This window comes from Oncorhynchus nerka, linkage group LG28 (genome assembly GCF_034236695.1).
Source record: "Oncorhynchus nerka isolate Pitt River linkage group LG28, Oner_Uvic_2.0, whole genome shotgun sequence".
In the NCBI taxonomy this organism is placed as follows: Eukaryota; Metazoa; Chordata; class Actinopteri; order Salmoniformes; family Salmonidae; genus Oncorhynchus; species Oncorhynchus nerka.
In genome coordinates this window covers 15,751,235-15,768,261 of record NC_088423.1, presented here as the reverse complement: position 1 = coordinate 15,768,261, position 17,027 = coordinate 15,751,235, and the positions used below count along the sequence as shown (strand labels likewise).

Here is a 17,027-nt window from a genome sequence, read left to right as displayed (position 1 = left end):
GGCAGTGTGACTGAAGCAACGTTATGGCAGTGTGACTGAAGCAACATGTGACTGAAGCACCGTTATGGCAGTGTGACTGAAGCAACATGTGACTGAAGCAACGTTATGGCAGTGTGACTGAAGCAACGTTATGGCAGTGTGACTGAAGCAACATGTGACTGAAGCACCGTTATGGCAGTGTGACTGAAGCAACATGTGACTGAAGCAACGTTATGGCAGTGTGACTGAAGCAACGTTATGGTAGTGTGACTGAAGCAACATTATGGCAGTGTGACTGAAGCAACGTTATGGCAGTGTGACTGAAGCAACATGTGACTGAAGCACCGTTATGGCAGTGTGACTGAAGCAACATGTGACTGAAGCAACGTTATGGCAGTGTGACTGAAGCAACGTTATGGCAGTGTGACTGAAGCAACATGTGACTGAAGCACCGTTATGGCAGTGTGACTGAAGCAACATGTGACTGAAGCAACGTTATGGCAGTGTGACTGAAGCAACGTTATGGTAGTGTGACTGAAGCAACATTATGGCAGTGTGACTGAAGCAACGTTATGGCAGTGTGACTGAAGCAACATGTGACTGAAGCACCGTTATGGCAGTGTGACTGAAGCAACATGTGACTGAAGTGCCGTTATGGCAGTGTGACTGAAGCAACGTTATGGCAGTGTGACTGAAGCAACATGTGACTGAAGCACCGTTATGGCAGTGTGACTGAAGCAGCGTTATGGCAGTGTGACTGAAGCAGCGTTATGTCAGTGTGACTGAAGCAACGTTATGGCAGTGTGACTGAAGCAACATGTGACTGAAGCAGCGTTATGGCAGTGTGACTGAAGCACCGTTATGGCAGTGTGACTGAAGCACCGTTATGGCAGTGTGACTGAAGCAGCGTTATGACAGTGTGACTGAAGCAAAGTTATGGCAGTGTGACTGAAGCAACATTTTGGCAGTGTTTTGGGACAGAACACACCATCCACACTGACAGACTGAAGAGAAACCTAGCCACAGAAAAGGACAGGAACCTCTGTCACTCCACAGTCTACTTTTCAGGGAGAGAGGGATGATTCACTGAGCAGAGTGGAATTGAAAGTATTACAAACCCAAAATGCACTCGGAGTTCCTCTCAGAAGCATTCACTCCAATTCACTGTCATAGATGTCTCTCAGCGGCTCTAATAAGCATCCAGGCATCACACACATCGCCTGCCAGACAACGCTGGCAGACAACGCTGATCTGACCTGACAGAGACCTGGAGATGACACACACACTCACACACATGCATACGCTTATAGGTACACACACACACACACACACACACACACACACACACACACACACACACACACACACACACACACACACACACACACACACACACACACACACACACACACACACACACACACACACACACACACACACTCACACACACACACACATTTCAATTAACAGGTGTGCCTTGTTAAAAGTTAATTTGTGGAATTTCTTTCCTTCTTAATGTGTTTGACCCAATCAGTTGTGTTGTGACAAGGTAGGGGTGGTATACAGAAGATAGCCCTATTTGGTAAAGGACTGAGTCCATATTATGGCAAGAACAGCTCAAATAAGCAAAGAGAAACGACAGTCCATCATTACTTTAAGACGTGAAGGTCAGTCAATCTGGAAAATTTCAAGAACTCTGAAAGTTTCTTCAAGCGCAGTCACAAAAACCATCAAGCGCTATGATGAAACTGGCTCTCATGAGGAACGCCACAGGAAAGGAAGACCCAGAGTTATCACTGCTGCAGAGGATAAGTTCATTAGAGTTACCAGCTTCAGAAATTGCAGCCCAAATAAATGCTTCACAGAGTTCAAGTAACAGACACATCTCAACATCAACTGTTCAGAGAAGACTGTGTGAATCAGGCCTTCATGGTTGAATTGCTGCAAAGAAAACACTACTAAAGGACACCAATAATAAGAAGAGACTTGCTTGGGCCAAGAAACACGAGTAATGGACATTAGACCGGTGGAAATCTGTCCTTTGATTTTTGTTTCCAACCGCCATGTCTTTGTGAGACGCAGAGTAGATGAACGTATGATCTCCGCATGTGTGGTTCCCACCGTGAAGCATGGTGGGAACTATTTTGAAGCTGGTGACACTATCTGTGATTTATTTAGAATTCAAGGCACACTTAACCAGCATGGCTTCAGGGATACACCATCCCATCTGGTTTGGACTTAGTGGGACTATCATTTGTTTTTCAACAGGACAATAGGACAATGACCCAACACACCTCCAGGCTGTGTAAGGGCTATTTGACCAAGAAGGAAAGTGATGGAGTGCTGCATCAATGACCTGGCCTCCACAATGGTTTTTATTTAACTAGGCAAGTCAATTAAGAACAAATTCTTATTTACAATGACGGCCTAGGAACAGTGGGTTAACTGCCTAGTTCAGGGACAGAATGACAGATTTTTACCTTGTCAGCTCCGGGATTCGATCGAGCAACCTTTCGGTTACTGGCCCAATGCTCTAACCACTAGGCTACTTGCTGCACCCACAATCACCCAACTCAACCTAATTGAGATGGTTTGGGATGAGTTGGAACTCTGAAGGAAAACTAGCTAACAAGTGCACGGCATATGTGGAAACACCCTCAAGACTGTTGGAAAAGCATTCCATTTGAAGCTGGTTGAGAGAATTCCAAGTGTGTGCAAAGCTGTCACCAAAACAAAGGGTGGCTACTTTGAAGAATCTCAAATATAAAATATATTTTGATTTGTTTAACACTTTTTTGGTTATTACATGATTCCATATGTGTTATTTTATAGTTTTGATGTCTTCAGTACCATTCTACAATAAAAATAAAGAATTAAATGGAATTGACCCCAACTATGGTGCTTCATTCGAAAGTGAAAGCTACAATCATCTGTGTGAAAACAATATTATGACTCAAACCCACAGCGCTCTCTCTCTCTCTCTCTCTCTCTCTCTCTCTCTGCAGCGGACACTGCCTCTGGGGGCTACTATAAGAGCTACCCTTTGATGGACTTCTCCCAGTACCAGGCAGGACCTTCAGCCTTCCAGCCCATCTCCCTGCACCCCAAAGACAAGTCCTACCTACACCAAGACCACCACCAGCTCTCCTCCCAGCACAACCTCCACGCCCCCCTCTCCATCTCCATCCCCCAGAGCCACCTGGAGAGGTCCTGTTTACCCAAGACCCCCAGCCACCCCCTGTTCTCCAGCTCAGCCTTCAAAGCCTGGGACACCAGTGGACGCCACATCCAGAGGCAGACCTCCCACCCTGGGCACATCTCGGCCCACCGGCATGCCTACTCCACCAGGAGACAGCACAGTGTAGAGAATTTCCCGGAGCTGTTCAACCACCCTGTGCCGTACAGCCACCCATCCTCCTACCACCACACCAGGCATAAGAGCTACTCCACCAACAGCAAGACGGAGGTCACTGTCTGAGCATGGAACTCTGAGTTCCCCTGTGCAGACAAAAACATACAAACAGATACAAATATGTGCAACGATGCATCAGCATCGCCACTTTAGTACAATAACTCAACAACAGACATCATTACGACATTGATAAGGCAAGAGAAACACTGTCGCTCTCTGAACACCTCTGAGCCTCAGAACACGGACACTCTCGGTCTCTATGTCCACCACAACTCTGTGTGGCTCTAAACCTTTCGCTAACTAGCTACATCTCTCCATGCATTACTCTGTGGTCTTGTTCTTCCTCCTATATCCTCTATTTCCCACTCCCACAACAATGCCCCAGTCCCCCTCCTCCACCCATTAAAAGCAACGTGTTCAGGCCATTAGAGGGATGATAGCACCCCAGGGACACATTAATTCAACAGGGACAATGCCATTGTCACGTCAGCTCCAATCAGCCTCTGCTCCAGCGCTAGACAGAGAGAGAGAGGGAGGGAGAGAGCAAGGTATGGAGAGAGAGGGAGATCACTCCAAGGATCTTCAGAGAAAAGCCAGATGAAGGAAAAGGACAAATTTGGGGGGGGTCTGGAGACTGTCTAGCCTGGATGCCAGTCTGTTTCTTCTCTCTTGCCAGCTCCTTATGGAATTGTCATGGCTTGACAATGATAGTGGAGTAGGCAAAAGTATAAACCGATCTGGGACCAGGCTAGAGAATATTTCTGAGCGCAGGTCATATGTGAAATCAGTGGAAGCAATCCACTGCGGCATCTTGCACCCCAGAGTGGCGGAGGTATTTCTGTGTATTCCCCCTGATGAACGGACAGTAAAAGGGCACGGACTACAGCTCTAGAGGTGTTACGAGACTATTTAAATAGCATGGGAAGCGCCCCATTCTACAAGTGGTGCATATTGGTTGACCAGAACAATGATTAACCACTGAAGGACAGCACTAAGAAGAATAGAGAAACATAACTGCAGTTAAACAGTAGGATACTTTTATTAGGGCATGAGATACAGGTGCAACTAGGACTAAATGCCACATAACAGGCCTGGGACTGGTAATAGAAATACCTCTAGTCACTGGCAGTAGTTCTAAAACCAATACGATGGGACGGAAATGTGGACTTAGGATCAACGAAGCCAAATCAATACTACTGCCTCTTGGAAGGTGGGAGTTGAGCACAAACAAACTTCAGATGAATCCACTTCCGGAAGTGGAACGCTAATGAAGGCAATGAATACAACTACGCTCTATACATGAGTCATTTATTTATTTATTTTAATTGAACCTTTATTTTACTAGGCAAGTCAGGAACAAATTCTTATTTACAATGACGGCCTACCCCCTAGTCATGATGATGATGCACTACAACCTCCTACCTCGCACATCCCTCCCCCTCATCTTCTCTCTATTCCTCATCATATTCTCTCTATTCCTCATCTTCTCTGTCCACCTCATCTTCTCTCTATTCCTCGTCTAACCTCCTTATCTTCTCTCGATTCTTCCTCTCTGTAAGGTGTGCGTGTTGGTGGCAGGGAAGTCAGGTGCAGGTGAACGAACTTGGTATAAACGGAGTCATTTAATAAGAACTCACAAACAAACTCCAAAAACCAAAATATACCAAAAAAATTATAATAAAATGGGTACAAAACCTGTTGTGCACCAACACATACTAGCACTAAAATACAATCAAACAATATCCAACGAGGACATGAGGGTTAAATACACAACATATAATTAATGGGATTGGAACCAGGTGTGAAGGAAGACAAGACAAAACCAATGGAAAATGACAAATTAATCAGTGATGGCTAGAAGATCGGCAATGTCGACCGCTGAACATCACCCGAACAAGGAGAGGGACCAACTTCGGTAGAAGTCGTGACACTCTCCACTTCCTCATCTTCTCTGAAGTCCTCATATTCTCTCTATTCCTCCGCTCCACCTCCTCATCTTCTCTCTATCCCTCCTCATATAATCTATTCCTACTCTCCACCTCCTCATCCTCTCTCTGTTCCTCATCTCCACCTCCTCATCTTCTTTCTATTCCTCCTGTCCACCTCCTCATCTTCTCTCTATTCCTCATCACATTATCTCCATTCCCCCTCTCCACCTCCTCATCTTCTCTCTCCACCCCCTCATCTTCTCTATTGCTCTTCTGCACCTCCTCATCATGTCTCTATTCCTTCTCTCCACCTCATCTTCTCTCTATTCCTTCTCTCCCCCTCCTCATTTTCTCTCTATTTTTCCTCATCTTCTCTATTCCTCCTCATCTTCTCTCTATCCCTCCTCTCCCCCTTCTCATGTTCTCTCTATTCCTTCTCTCCACCTCATCTTCTCTCTCCACCTCCTCATCTTCTCTCTTCCACCTGTCCCCCCCTCATCTTTTCTATTCCTCCCCTCCACCTCCTCATTGTCTCTATTCCACCTCATCTTCTCTCCATTTCTCCTCTCCACCTCATCTTGTCTCTATTCCTCCTCTCCCCCTCATCATCTTTTCTATTCCTCCTCATCTTCTCTCTCCCCCTCCTCATCCTCTCTCAATTCCTTCTCTCCCTCTCCTCCCCTACACCTACTGATCTTCTCACCATCCCTCCTCAGCTTCTCTATTCCTCCTCACCTTCTCTCTATTCCTCCTCACCTTCTCTCTATTCCTCCTCTCCACTTTCTCATCTTCTCTCTATTTCTACTCTCCACCTCATCTTCTCTATTCCTCCCCTCCACCTCATCTCTCTATCCCTCCTCATCTTCTCTCTATTCATCCTCTCCCGCTCATCTTCTCTATTCCTCCCCTCCACCACCTCCTATTCTCTCTATTCCTCCACATCGTCTCTTTATTCTTCCTCTCCCCCTCATCTTCTCTATTCCTCACCTCCACCTCATCTTCTCTTTTCCTCCCCTCCACCACCTCCTCTTCTCTCTTTTCCTCCTCATCTTCTCTCTATTCCTCCCCTCCACCTCCTCATCTTCTCTATTCCGCCCCTCCACCTCCTCATCTTCTCTCTATTCCTCCTCATCTTTTCTCTATTCCTTGTCTCCACCTCCCCATCTCTATCTATTCCTCTTCTTCTCCCCCTCATCTACTCTCTATTCCTCCTCTTCTCTCTATTCCTCCTCTTCTCCCCCTCATCTCTCTCTATTCTTCCTCTCCACCTCCTCATCTTCTCTCTCCACCTCATCGTCTCTATTCCTCCTCACCTTCTCTCTATTTCTCCTCTCCACCGCCATATCTTCTCTCTACTCCTCCTCTCCACCTCATCTTCTCTCTATTCCTCCTCTCCACCTCCTGATCTTCTCTTTTCCTTCTCATCTTCTCTCTAATCCTCCTCATCTTCTCTCTATTTCTCCTCATCTTCTTTATTCCACCTCCTCAGCTCCTCTCTATTCCTCCTCACCCCCTCCTCATCTTCTCTACCTCCTCATCTTCTCCTCCTCTACCCTTTTCTAATCAAGTTTATATTGTCACACGTACAAGTACAGTGAAATGCCTTTCTTGCAGCGTTTTTTCCAACTGTGCAGTAATCAATATGAGTAGTATAATTTTTTTTAAAGTAAAGTAAAGTATAACAAAAATAAGAACACAATAAACTATGTAAGCTATATACAGGGTCAGTTCCAGGGTCAGTAGCTATATACAGGGTCAGGTCCAGGATCAGTAGCTTTATACAGGGTCAATTCCAGGGTCAGTAGCTATATACAGGGTCAATTCCAGGGTCAGTAGCTATATACAGGGTCAGGTCCAAGGTCAGTAGCTATATACAAGGTCAGGTCTAGGGTCAGTAGCTATATACAGGGTCAGGTCTAGGGTCAGTAGCTATATACAGGGTCAGTAGCTATATACAGGGTCAGGTCCAGGGTCAGTAGCTATATACAGGGTCAGTAGCTATATACAGGGTCAGGTCCAGGGTCAGTAGCTATATACAGGGTCAGGTCCAGGGTCAGTAGCTATATACAGGGTCAGGTCCAGGGTCAGTAGCTATATACAGGGTCAGGTCCAGGGTCAGTAGCTATAAATAGTGTCAGGTCCAGGGTCAGTAGCTATATACAGGGTCAGGTCCAGTGTCAGTAGCTATAGACAGGGTCAGTTCCAGGGTCAGTAGCTATAGACAGGGTCAGTTCCAGGGTCAGTAGCTATATACTGGATCACTTCCAGGGTCAGTAGCTATAAATAGTGTCAGTTCCAGGGTCAGTAGCTATAAATAGTGTCAGTTCCAGGGTCAGTAGCTATAAGGAGGGTCTGCTGTCCGGACCTCTGGCAGTCTCTATGGGGGGTGCCACAGGGTTCAATTCTTGGACCGACTCTCTTCTCTGTATACATCAATGAGGTCGCTCTTGCTGCTGGTGAGTCTCTGATCCACCTCTACGCAGACGACACCATTCTGTATACTTCTGGCCCTTCTTTGGACACTAGGTTAACAACACTCCAGGCAAGCTTCAATGCCATACAACTCTCCTTCCGTGGCCTCCAATTGCTCTTAAATACAAGTAAAACTAAATGCATTCTCTTCAACCGATCGCTACCTGCACCTGCCCGCCTGTCCAACATCACTACTCTGGACGGCTCTGACTTAGAATACGTGGACAACTACAAATACTTAGGTGTCTGGTTAGACTGTAAACTCTCCTTCCAGACCCATATCAAACATCTCCAATCCAAAGTTAAATCTAGAATTGGCTTCCTATTTCGCAACAAAGCATCCTTCACTCATGCTGCCAAACATACCATCGTAAAACTGACCATCCTACCAATCCTCGACTTTGGCGATGTCATTTACAAAATAGCCTCCAATACCCTACTCAACAAATTGGATGCAGTCTATCACAGTGCAATCCGTTTTGTCACCAAAGCCCCATATACTACCCACCATTGCGACCTGTACGCTCTCGTTGGCTGGCCCTCGCTTCATACTCGTCGCCAAACCCACTGGCTCCATGTCATCTACAAGACCCTGCTAGGTAAAGTCCCCCCTTATCTCAGCTCACTGGTCACCATAGCATCTCCCACCTGTAGCACACGCTCCAGCAGGTATATCTCTCTAGTCACCCCCAAAACCAATTCTTTCTTTGGCCGCCTCTCCTTCCAGTTCTCTGCTGCCAATGACTGGAACGAACTACAGAAATCTCTGAAACTGGAAACACTTATCTCCCTCACTAGCTTTAAGCACCAATTGTCAGAGCAGCTCACAGATTACTGCACCTGTACATAGCCCACCTATAATTTAGCCCAAACAACTACCCCTTTCCCTACTGTATTTAATTTATTTATTTATTTTGCTCCTTTGCACCCCATTATTTTTATTTCTACTTTGCACATTCTTCCATTGCAAATCTACCATTCCAGTGTTTTACTTGCTATATTGTATTTACTTTGCCACCATGGCCTTTTTTTGCCTTTACCTCCCTTATCTCACCTCATTTGCTCACATCGTATATAGACTTGTTTATACTGTATTATTGACTGTATGTTTGTTTTACTCCATGTGTAACTCTGTGTCGTTGTATGTGTCAAACTGCTTTGCTTTATCTTGGCCAGGTCGCAATTGTAAATGAGAACTTGTTCTCAACTTGCCTACCTGGTTAAATAAAGGTGAAATAAAAAAATAAAAAATAGTGTCCGTTCCAGGGTCAGTAGCTATATAGTGTCAGTTCAAGGGTCAGTAGTTAAATACAGGGTCAGTAGCTATATACTGGATCACTTCCAGGGTCAGTAGCTATAAATAGTGTCAGTTCCAGGGTCAGTAGCTATATACAGGGTCAGGTCCAGGGTCAGTAGCTATATACAGGGTCGGTAGCTATATACTGGATCACTTCCAGGGTCAGTAGCTATAAATAGTGTAAGTTCCAGGGTCAGTAGCTATATACTGGATCACTTCCAGAGTCAGTAGCTATAAATAGTGTCCGCTCCAGGGTCAGTAGCTATATAGTGTCAGTTCAAGGGTCAGTAGTTATATACAGGGTCAGTAGCTATATACTGGATCACTTCCAGGGTCAGTAGCTATAAATAGGGTCAGTTCCAGGGTCAGTAGCTATAAATAGTGTCCATTCCAGGGTCAGTAGCTATATAGTGTCAGTTCAAGGGTCAGTAGTTATATATAGGGTCAGTAGCTATATACTGGATCACTTCCAGGGTCAGTAGCTATAAATAGTGTCCGCTCCAGGGTCAGTAGCTATATAGTGTCAGTTCAAGGGTCAGTAGTTATATACAGGGTCAGTAGCTATATACTGGATCACTTCCAGGGTCAGTAGCTATAAATAGTGTCAGTTCCAGGGTCAGTAGCTATATACAGGGTCAGGTCCAGGGTCAGTAGCTATATACAGGGTCGGTAGCTATATACTGGATCACTTCCAGGGTCAGTAGCTATAAATAGTGTAAGTTCCAGGGTCAGTAGCTATATACTGGATCACTTCCAGGGTCAGTAGCTATAAATAGTGTCCGCTCCAGGGTCAGTAGCTATATAGTGTCAGTTCAAGGGTCAGTAGTTATATACAGGGTCAGTAGCTATATACTGGATCACTTCCAGGGTCAGTAGCTATAAATAGGGTCAGTTCCAGGGTCAGTAGCTATAAATAGTGTCCATTCCAGGGTCAGTAGCTATATAGTGTCAGTTCAAGGGTCAGTAGTTATATACAGGGTCAGTAGCTATATACTGGATCACTTCCAGGGTCAGTAGCTATAAATAGTATCCGCTCCAGGGTCAGTAGCTATATAGTGTCAGTTCAAGGGTCAGTAGTTATATACAGGGTCAGTAGCTATATACTGGATCACTTCCAGGGTCAGTAGCTATAAATAGTGTCCATTCCAGGGTCAGTAGCTATATAGTGTCAGTTCAAGGGTCAGTAGTTATATACAGGGTCAGTAGCTATATACTGGATCACTTCCAGGGTCAGTAGCTATAAATAGTGTCAGTTCCAGGGTCAGTAGCTATATACAGAGTCAGTTCCAGGGTCAGTAGCTACATACAGCGTCAGTTCCAGGGTCAGTATACCATATTTACAATGTGCAGGGATAGTGTAGTGATAGAGCTAGATATGTACAGTCGTGGACAAAAATATTGGCAGCCTTGCACTTTTTTCAAGTAAAATTTTCCCAAAAAATAAGTTGAAATTGACCAAAGTATTTGGTCTCTACAATATTCTTTAATTCACTATTAATATTACATAACCTTTTGTTTTTGATTCAGAACTTAATATATCCATTTGAAATCAGAAACTAAACAGAAATGTAACTGACAAAATGATTGACACCCAAGACTTAATATTTGGAAGCACAGCCTTCGGTCAAAATAACTACAAACAAGCGCTTCCTATAGCCATTGATGAGCTTCCTGCATCTCTGTACAGGCAGTTTGGCCCACTCCTCTGGTGTAAACAGCTCCAGTTCTCCCAGATTGCTGTTTCCAGATCCCTCCACAGGTTTTTAATGGGATTTAGATGGACTCATTGCTGGCCACTTCAGAACAGTCTAACAATTTTCCAGGCCTTCCTTTCACACTGCCTAATATAGAGGTCCCGGGGGCTCAGCCCCAGTGATGTACTGGGCTGTCCGTGCCACCCTCTGTAGCGCCAAGCGTTCGAGGGCGGTGCAGTTGCCATACCAAGCAGAGATGTAGCCAGTCAAGATGCTTTCAATGTTGCAGCTGTAGCAGTAACTTTTTGATGATTTGAAGGCCAATGCCAAATCATTCCAACCTGGGGTGGAAGAGATGCTGTCGTGCCTTCTTCACAACTGTGTGCGTGTGTTTGGACCATTTTAAGGACATCGAGGAACTTGAAGCTCTCGACTCGCTACTGACATTGAGGGAGAGGTTGTTGTCCCAGCACCACACTGCCAGGTCTCATCGTCAGCGTTGATCAGGCCTACCGTTGTGACGTCAGCAAACACGATGGTGGTGTTGGAGTTGTGCGTGGCCACACAATCGCGGTTGAACAGTGTGTACAGGAGGGGACTAAGCACAGATTCCTGAGGAGCCACCATTTTGAGGGCCAGTGTGGCGGAGGTGATGTTGCCTACCCTCACCACCTGGAGGCGGCCCGTCATGAAGTCCAGGATCCAGTTACAGAGGGAGGTTTTCAGTCCCAGGGTCCTAAGCTTGGTCACGAGCTTGGAGGGCACCATGGTGTTGAACGCTGAGCTGTAGTCAATGAACAGCATTCTCACATAGGTATTCCTCTTATCTAGGTGACTGAGGGTAGTGTAGAGTGCAATTGAGATTACATTGTCTATGCATCTGTTGGGCCGGTATCCAAATTGGATTGGGTTTATGGTGTCTGGGATGATGGAGTTGATGTGTGCCATAACCAGCTTTTCAGAGCACGTCATGATTCCCGTCCCTCATTCACTCCCTCACGTCCTCCCCCTCCCTCATTCACAACCTCCATCAATCCCTCATTCCCTCCCTCACTCATTCCCTCCCCCCCTCCATTCGTCCCTCATTCCCACCCTCTGTCCCCATCACTTGCTCATGTTCTCTCCAGACAGTGTAACTGGTAGTCTTTTGACCCCCTGCTCTGACAATGGCTCCTCCAAGCTGGTTCCTAGTCCAAGCACTATCACCCCACAACCCCAGAATGCAGTCTTCAGTGTGTGTGTGTCAGGGCAATGGGCTGAGGACAATGACAAATGTACTCTCACAGCTTCCCCATGAGCATGACTGACACTACTAGACAATCAAATCAAATGTATTTATAAAGCCCTTCTTACATCAGCTGATATCTCAAAGTGTTGTACAGAAACCCAGCCTAAAACCCCAAACAGCAAACAATGCAGGTGAAGAAGCACGGTGGCTAGGAACAACTCCCTAGAAAGGCAAAAACCTAGGAAGAAACCTAGAGAGGAACCAGGCTATGAGGGGTGGCCAGTCCTCTTCTGGCTGTGCCGGGTGGAGATTATAACAGAACATGGCCAAGATGTTCAAATGTTCATAAATGACCAGCATGGTCAAATAATAATAATCACAGTAGTTGTCGAGGGTGCAGCAAGTCAGCACCTCAGGAGTAAATGTCAGTTGGCTTTTCATAGCCGATCATTGAGAGTATCTCTACCGCTCCTGCTGTCTCTAGAGAGTTGAAAACAGCAGGTCTGGGACAGGTAGCACGTCCGGTGAACAGGTCAGGGTTCCATAGCCGTAGGCAGAACAGTTGAAACTGGAGCAGCAGCACGGCCAGGTGGACTGGGGACAGCAAGGAGTCATCAGGCCAGGTAGTCCTGAGGCATGGTCCTAGGGCTCAGGTCAGGTCCTGTCAGCGTAGTGTCCAGAGCATGGAGGCGCTACCAGGAGACAGGCCAGTACATCAGGAGACGTGGAGGAGGATTTTGCACTGCCAGAGCCCTGCAAAATGACCTCCAGCAGGTCACAAATGTGCATGTGTCTGCTCAAACGGTCAGAAACAGACACCATGAGGGCCCGACGTCCACAGGTGGGGGTTGTGCTTACAGTCCAACACTGTGCAGGACGTTTGGCATTTGCCAGAGAACACCAAGATTGCCAAATTCGCCACTGACGCCCTGTGCTCTTCACAGATGAAAGCAGGTTCACACTGAGCACATGTGACAGAGTCTGGAGACGCCGTGGAGAACGTTCTGCTGCCTGCAACATCCTCCAGCATGACCGGTTTGGCGATGGGTCAGTCATGGTGTAGGGTGGCATTTCTTTGGGGGACGCACAGCCCTACATGTGCTCGCCAGAGGTAGCCTGACTGCCATTAGGTACCGAGATGAGATCCTCAGACACCTTGTGAGACCATATGCTGGTGTGGTTGGCCCTGGGTTCCTCCTAATGCAAGACAATGCTAGACCTCATGTGGCTGGAGTGTGTCAGCAGTTCCTGCAAGAGAAAGGCATTGATGCTATGGACTGGCCCGCCCGTTCCCCAGACCTGAATCCAATTGAGCACATCTGGGACATCATGTCTCGCTCCATCCACCAACGCCACGTTGCACCACAGACTGTCCAGGAGTTGGCGGATGCTTTAGTCCAGGTCTGGGAGGAGATCCCTCAGGAGACCATCCGCCACCTCATCAGGAGCATGCCCAGGCGTTGTAGGGAGGTCATACAGGCACGTGGAGGCCACACACACTACTGAGCCTCATTTTGACTTGTTTTAAGGACATTACATCAAAGTTGGATCAGCCTGTAGTGTGGTTTTCCAAATCCAGACCGCCATGGGTTGATAAATTTGATTTTGTTGTCAGCACATTCAACCATGTAAAGAAAAAAGTATTTAATAAGAATATTTCATTCATTCAGATCTAGGATGTGTTATTTTAGTGTTCCCTTTGTTTTTTTGAGCAGTGTATATATATATATATTAAAACCAGTCAAAAGTTTGGACACGCCTCAAGGGTTTTTCTTTATTTTTACTGTTTTCTACATTGTAGAATAATAGTGAAGATATCAAAACGATGAAAAAACACATCATGTAGTAACCAAAAAAGTGTTAAACAATTCTAAATGTATTTTATATTTGAGATTCTTCAAAGTATCCACCCTTTGTCTTGATGACAGCCTTGCACACTCTTGGCATTCTCTCAACCAGCTTCATAAGGTAGTTACCTGGAATTACATTATTCTATAATGTAGAAAATTGTAAAAATAAAGAAAAACCCTTGAATGAGTAGATGTGTCCAAACTTTTGACTGGTACTGCATATATTTATAAAATGGGTGGGTCGGGCCCTAAATGCTGATGGGCTGAAAGCCATGGTAAATCAGACCGTATAGCATGGGTACGCCAATTTTTTTTTACTGCTCTAATTATGATGGTAACCAGTTTATAATAGCACTAAGGAACTTCGGGGATTTGTGATATATGGCCAATATACCATGGCTAAATCAAATCAAAATGTATTTGTCACATACACATGGTTAGCAGATGTTAATGCGAGTGTAGCAAAATGCTTGTGCTTCTAGTTCCGACAATGCAGTAATAACCAACGAGTAATCTAACCTAACAATTTCACCACAACTACCGTACACACAAGTGTAAAGGGATGAAGAATATGTACATAAAGATATATGAATGAGTGATGGTACAGAACGGCATAGGAAAGATGCAGTAGATGGTATCGAGGACAGTATATACATATGAGATGAGTAATGTAGGGTTTGTAAACATTATATTAAGTGGCATTGTTTAAAGTGGTTAAAGTGGCTAGTGATACATTTTTTACATCAATTTTTCCATTATTGAAGTGGCTGGAGTTGAGTCAATATGTTGGCAGCAGCCACTCAATGTTAGTGGTGGCTGTTTAACAGTCTGATGGCCTTGAGATAGAAGCTGTTTTTCAGTCTCTCGGTCCCTGTTTTGATGCACCTGTACTGACCTCGCCTTCTGGATGATAGCGGGGTGAACAGGCAGTGGCTCAGGTGGTTGTTGTCCTTGATGATCTTTATGGCCTTCCTGTGACATCGGGTGGTGAAGGTGTCCTGGAGGGCAGGTAGTTTGCCCCCGGTGATGTGTTGTGCAGACCTCACTACTCTCTGGAGAGCATTACGGTTGTGGGCGGAGCAGTTGCCGCACCAGGCGGTGATACAGCCCGACAGAATGCTCTTGATTGTGCATCTGTAAAAGTTTGTGAGTGCTTTTGGTGACAAGCCAAATTTCTTCAGCCTCCTGAAGTTGAAGAGGCGCTGCTGCGCCTTCTTCACCACGCTGTCTGTGTGGGTGGACCAATTCAGTTTGTCCGTGATGTGTACGCCGAGGAACTTAAAACTTACTACCCTCTCCACTACTGTCCCATTGATGTGGTTAGGGGGGTGCTCCCTCTGCTGTTTCCTGAAGTCCACAATCATCTCCTTTGTTTTGTTGACGTTGAGTGTGAGGTTATTTTCCTGACACCACACTCCGAGGGCCCTCACCTCCTCCCTGTAGGCCGTCTCGGTGTTGTTGGTAATCAAGCCTACCACTGTAGTGTCGTCTGCAAACTTGATGATTGAGTTGGAGGCGTGCATGGCCACACAGTCACGGGTGAGCAGGGAATACAGGAGAGGGCTCAGAACGCACCCTTGTGGGGCCCCAGTGTTGAGGATCAGCGGGGTGGAGATGTTGTTACCTACCCTCACCACCTGGGGGCAGCTCGTCAGGAAGTCCAGTACCCAGTTGCACAGGGCGGGGTCGAGACCCAGGGTCTCGAGCTTGATGGCGAGTTTGGAGGGAATTGTGGTGTTAAATGTTGAGCTGTAGTCGATGAACAGCATTCTCACATAGGTATTCCTCTTGTCCAAATGGGTTAGGGCAGTGTGCAGTGTGGTTGCAATTGCGTCGTCTGTGGACCTATTGGGGCAGTAAGCAAATTGGAGTGGGTCTAGGGTGTCAAGTAGGGTGGAGGTGATATGGTCCTTGACTAGTCTCTCAAAGCACTTCATGATGACGGAAGTGAGTGCTACGGGGCGGTAGTCGTTTAGCTCAGTTAGCTTAGGTTTCTTGGGAACAGGAACAATGGTGGCCCTCTTGAAGCATGTGGGAACAGCAGACTGGTATAGGGATTGATTGAATATGTCCGCAAACACACCAGCCAGCTGGTCTGCGCATGCCCTGAGGACATGGCTGGGGATGCCGTCTGAGCTGTGTCCTAGCACTCCACGTTGTGTCATGTATAAGAACAGCCCTTAACCGTGGCATATTTGCCATATACCACCCACACTCGGGCCTTATTGCTTATTTATATTCCAGTCCCTGACATTGCTCGTTCTGATTTCTTAATTTCTGTAATTTTCTGTAATATGCGCCTTAAATGTTTTTGTATTGCTAGGCATTACTCTACACTTGGAACTAGAAACAACCATTTCTCTGTACCTTCGATAACATCTGCATACGTGACCAATAAACTTTGATCTGACATTCAGATTCTACAGTTCCCCTTCGGAAATCCCTGATGTGTTAATGTTGTCTGACGAAGGTTATCTTCTGCTCAGTTGTAGATCCACAGCTCAGGCTGTCTCTCACTGCAGACCAGTAACACAGCTGTCACCAGCTGAAGACTGAATATACAGCCTAGTTAGAGACAAATGCAACTAGACCAATGCAAAATATGAATGTACCGACTTGAGGCAAAATTATAGAGTGCAGTATGAAAATGTTTAAGATACTATGACCAAATATATAATTATCTAACTGAAGTGTGATACATGTATGATATTGTGCTGAATAAAAACGTAATAATCAAGGATATGTTGGACGAAAAAACATGTATATCAAAGATAAACTACTTATTTGTACCTGTACTTACTGTATATGAAGATGTTTTTGATGTCACTGACTTCAGATGAAGGTGAAATACAATGGAACTATTGTAAGACTTAAACGTCTCTCTCAAAGAGACGTTCATAGGTATTATTTGTATAACTTGGTAAAAAAGAAAAGAAAATTAGCAACAACATGTGGTGCGTTTCCTCTGTAGCTATACTGTCGACAATTTTTTTAAAATCTGAAACTAGAAAACCACCATCCTCCCCATGTGGACATTCTGGGAATTATCATCAAAAGCACTTGTATTTTCCAGTAGTACAGTATTTTACACCATCACATAAGGTATGTAGAATGCTCTCCCACTTATCACTGGCTATTTGGTTGATGGGATAACTTAAATATTAGTT

The 17,027-nt window shown here is 45.6% G+C and overlaps 1 protein-coding gene across 1 annotated transcript in view; it reads left to right on the top strand.

Moving 5' to 3' along the window:
* Window positions 1-3,480, top strand: part of shisa8b (shisa family member 8b) — a 41,438-nt gene extending 37,958 nt beyond the window's left edge. Inside the window, exon 5 of the mRNA XM_029641814.2 lies at window positions 2,985-3,480. Coding sequence (XP_029497674.2) covers window positions 2,985-3,457 — 473 coding nt within the window. The 3' untranslated portion in view covers window positions 3,458-3,480. The remainder of the gene's footprint in view (window positions 1-2,984) is intronic.
* The last annotated feature ends 13,547 nt before the right edge of the window (window positions 3,481-17,027 follow it).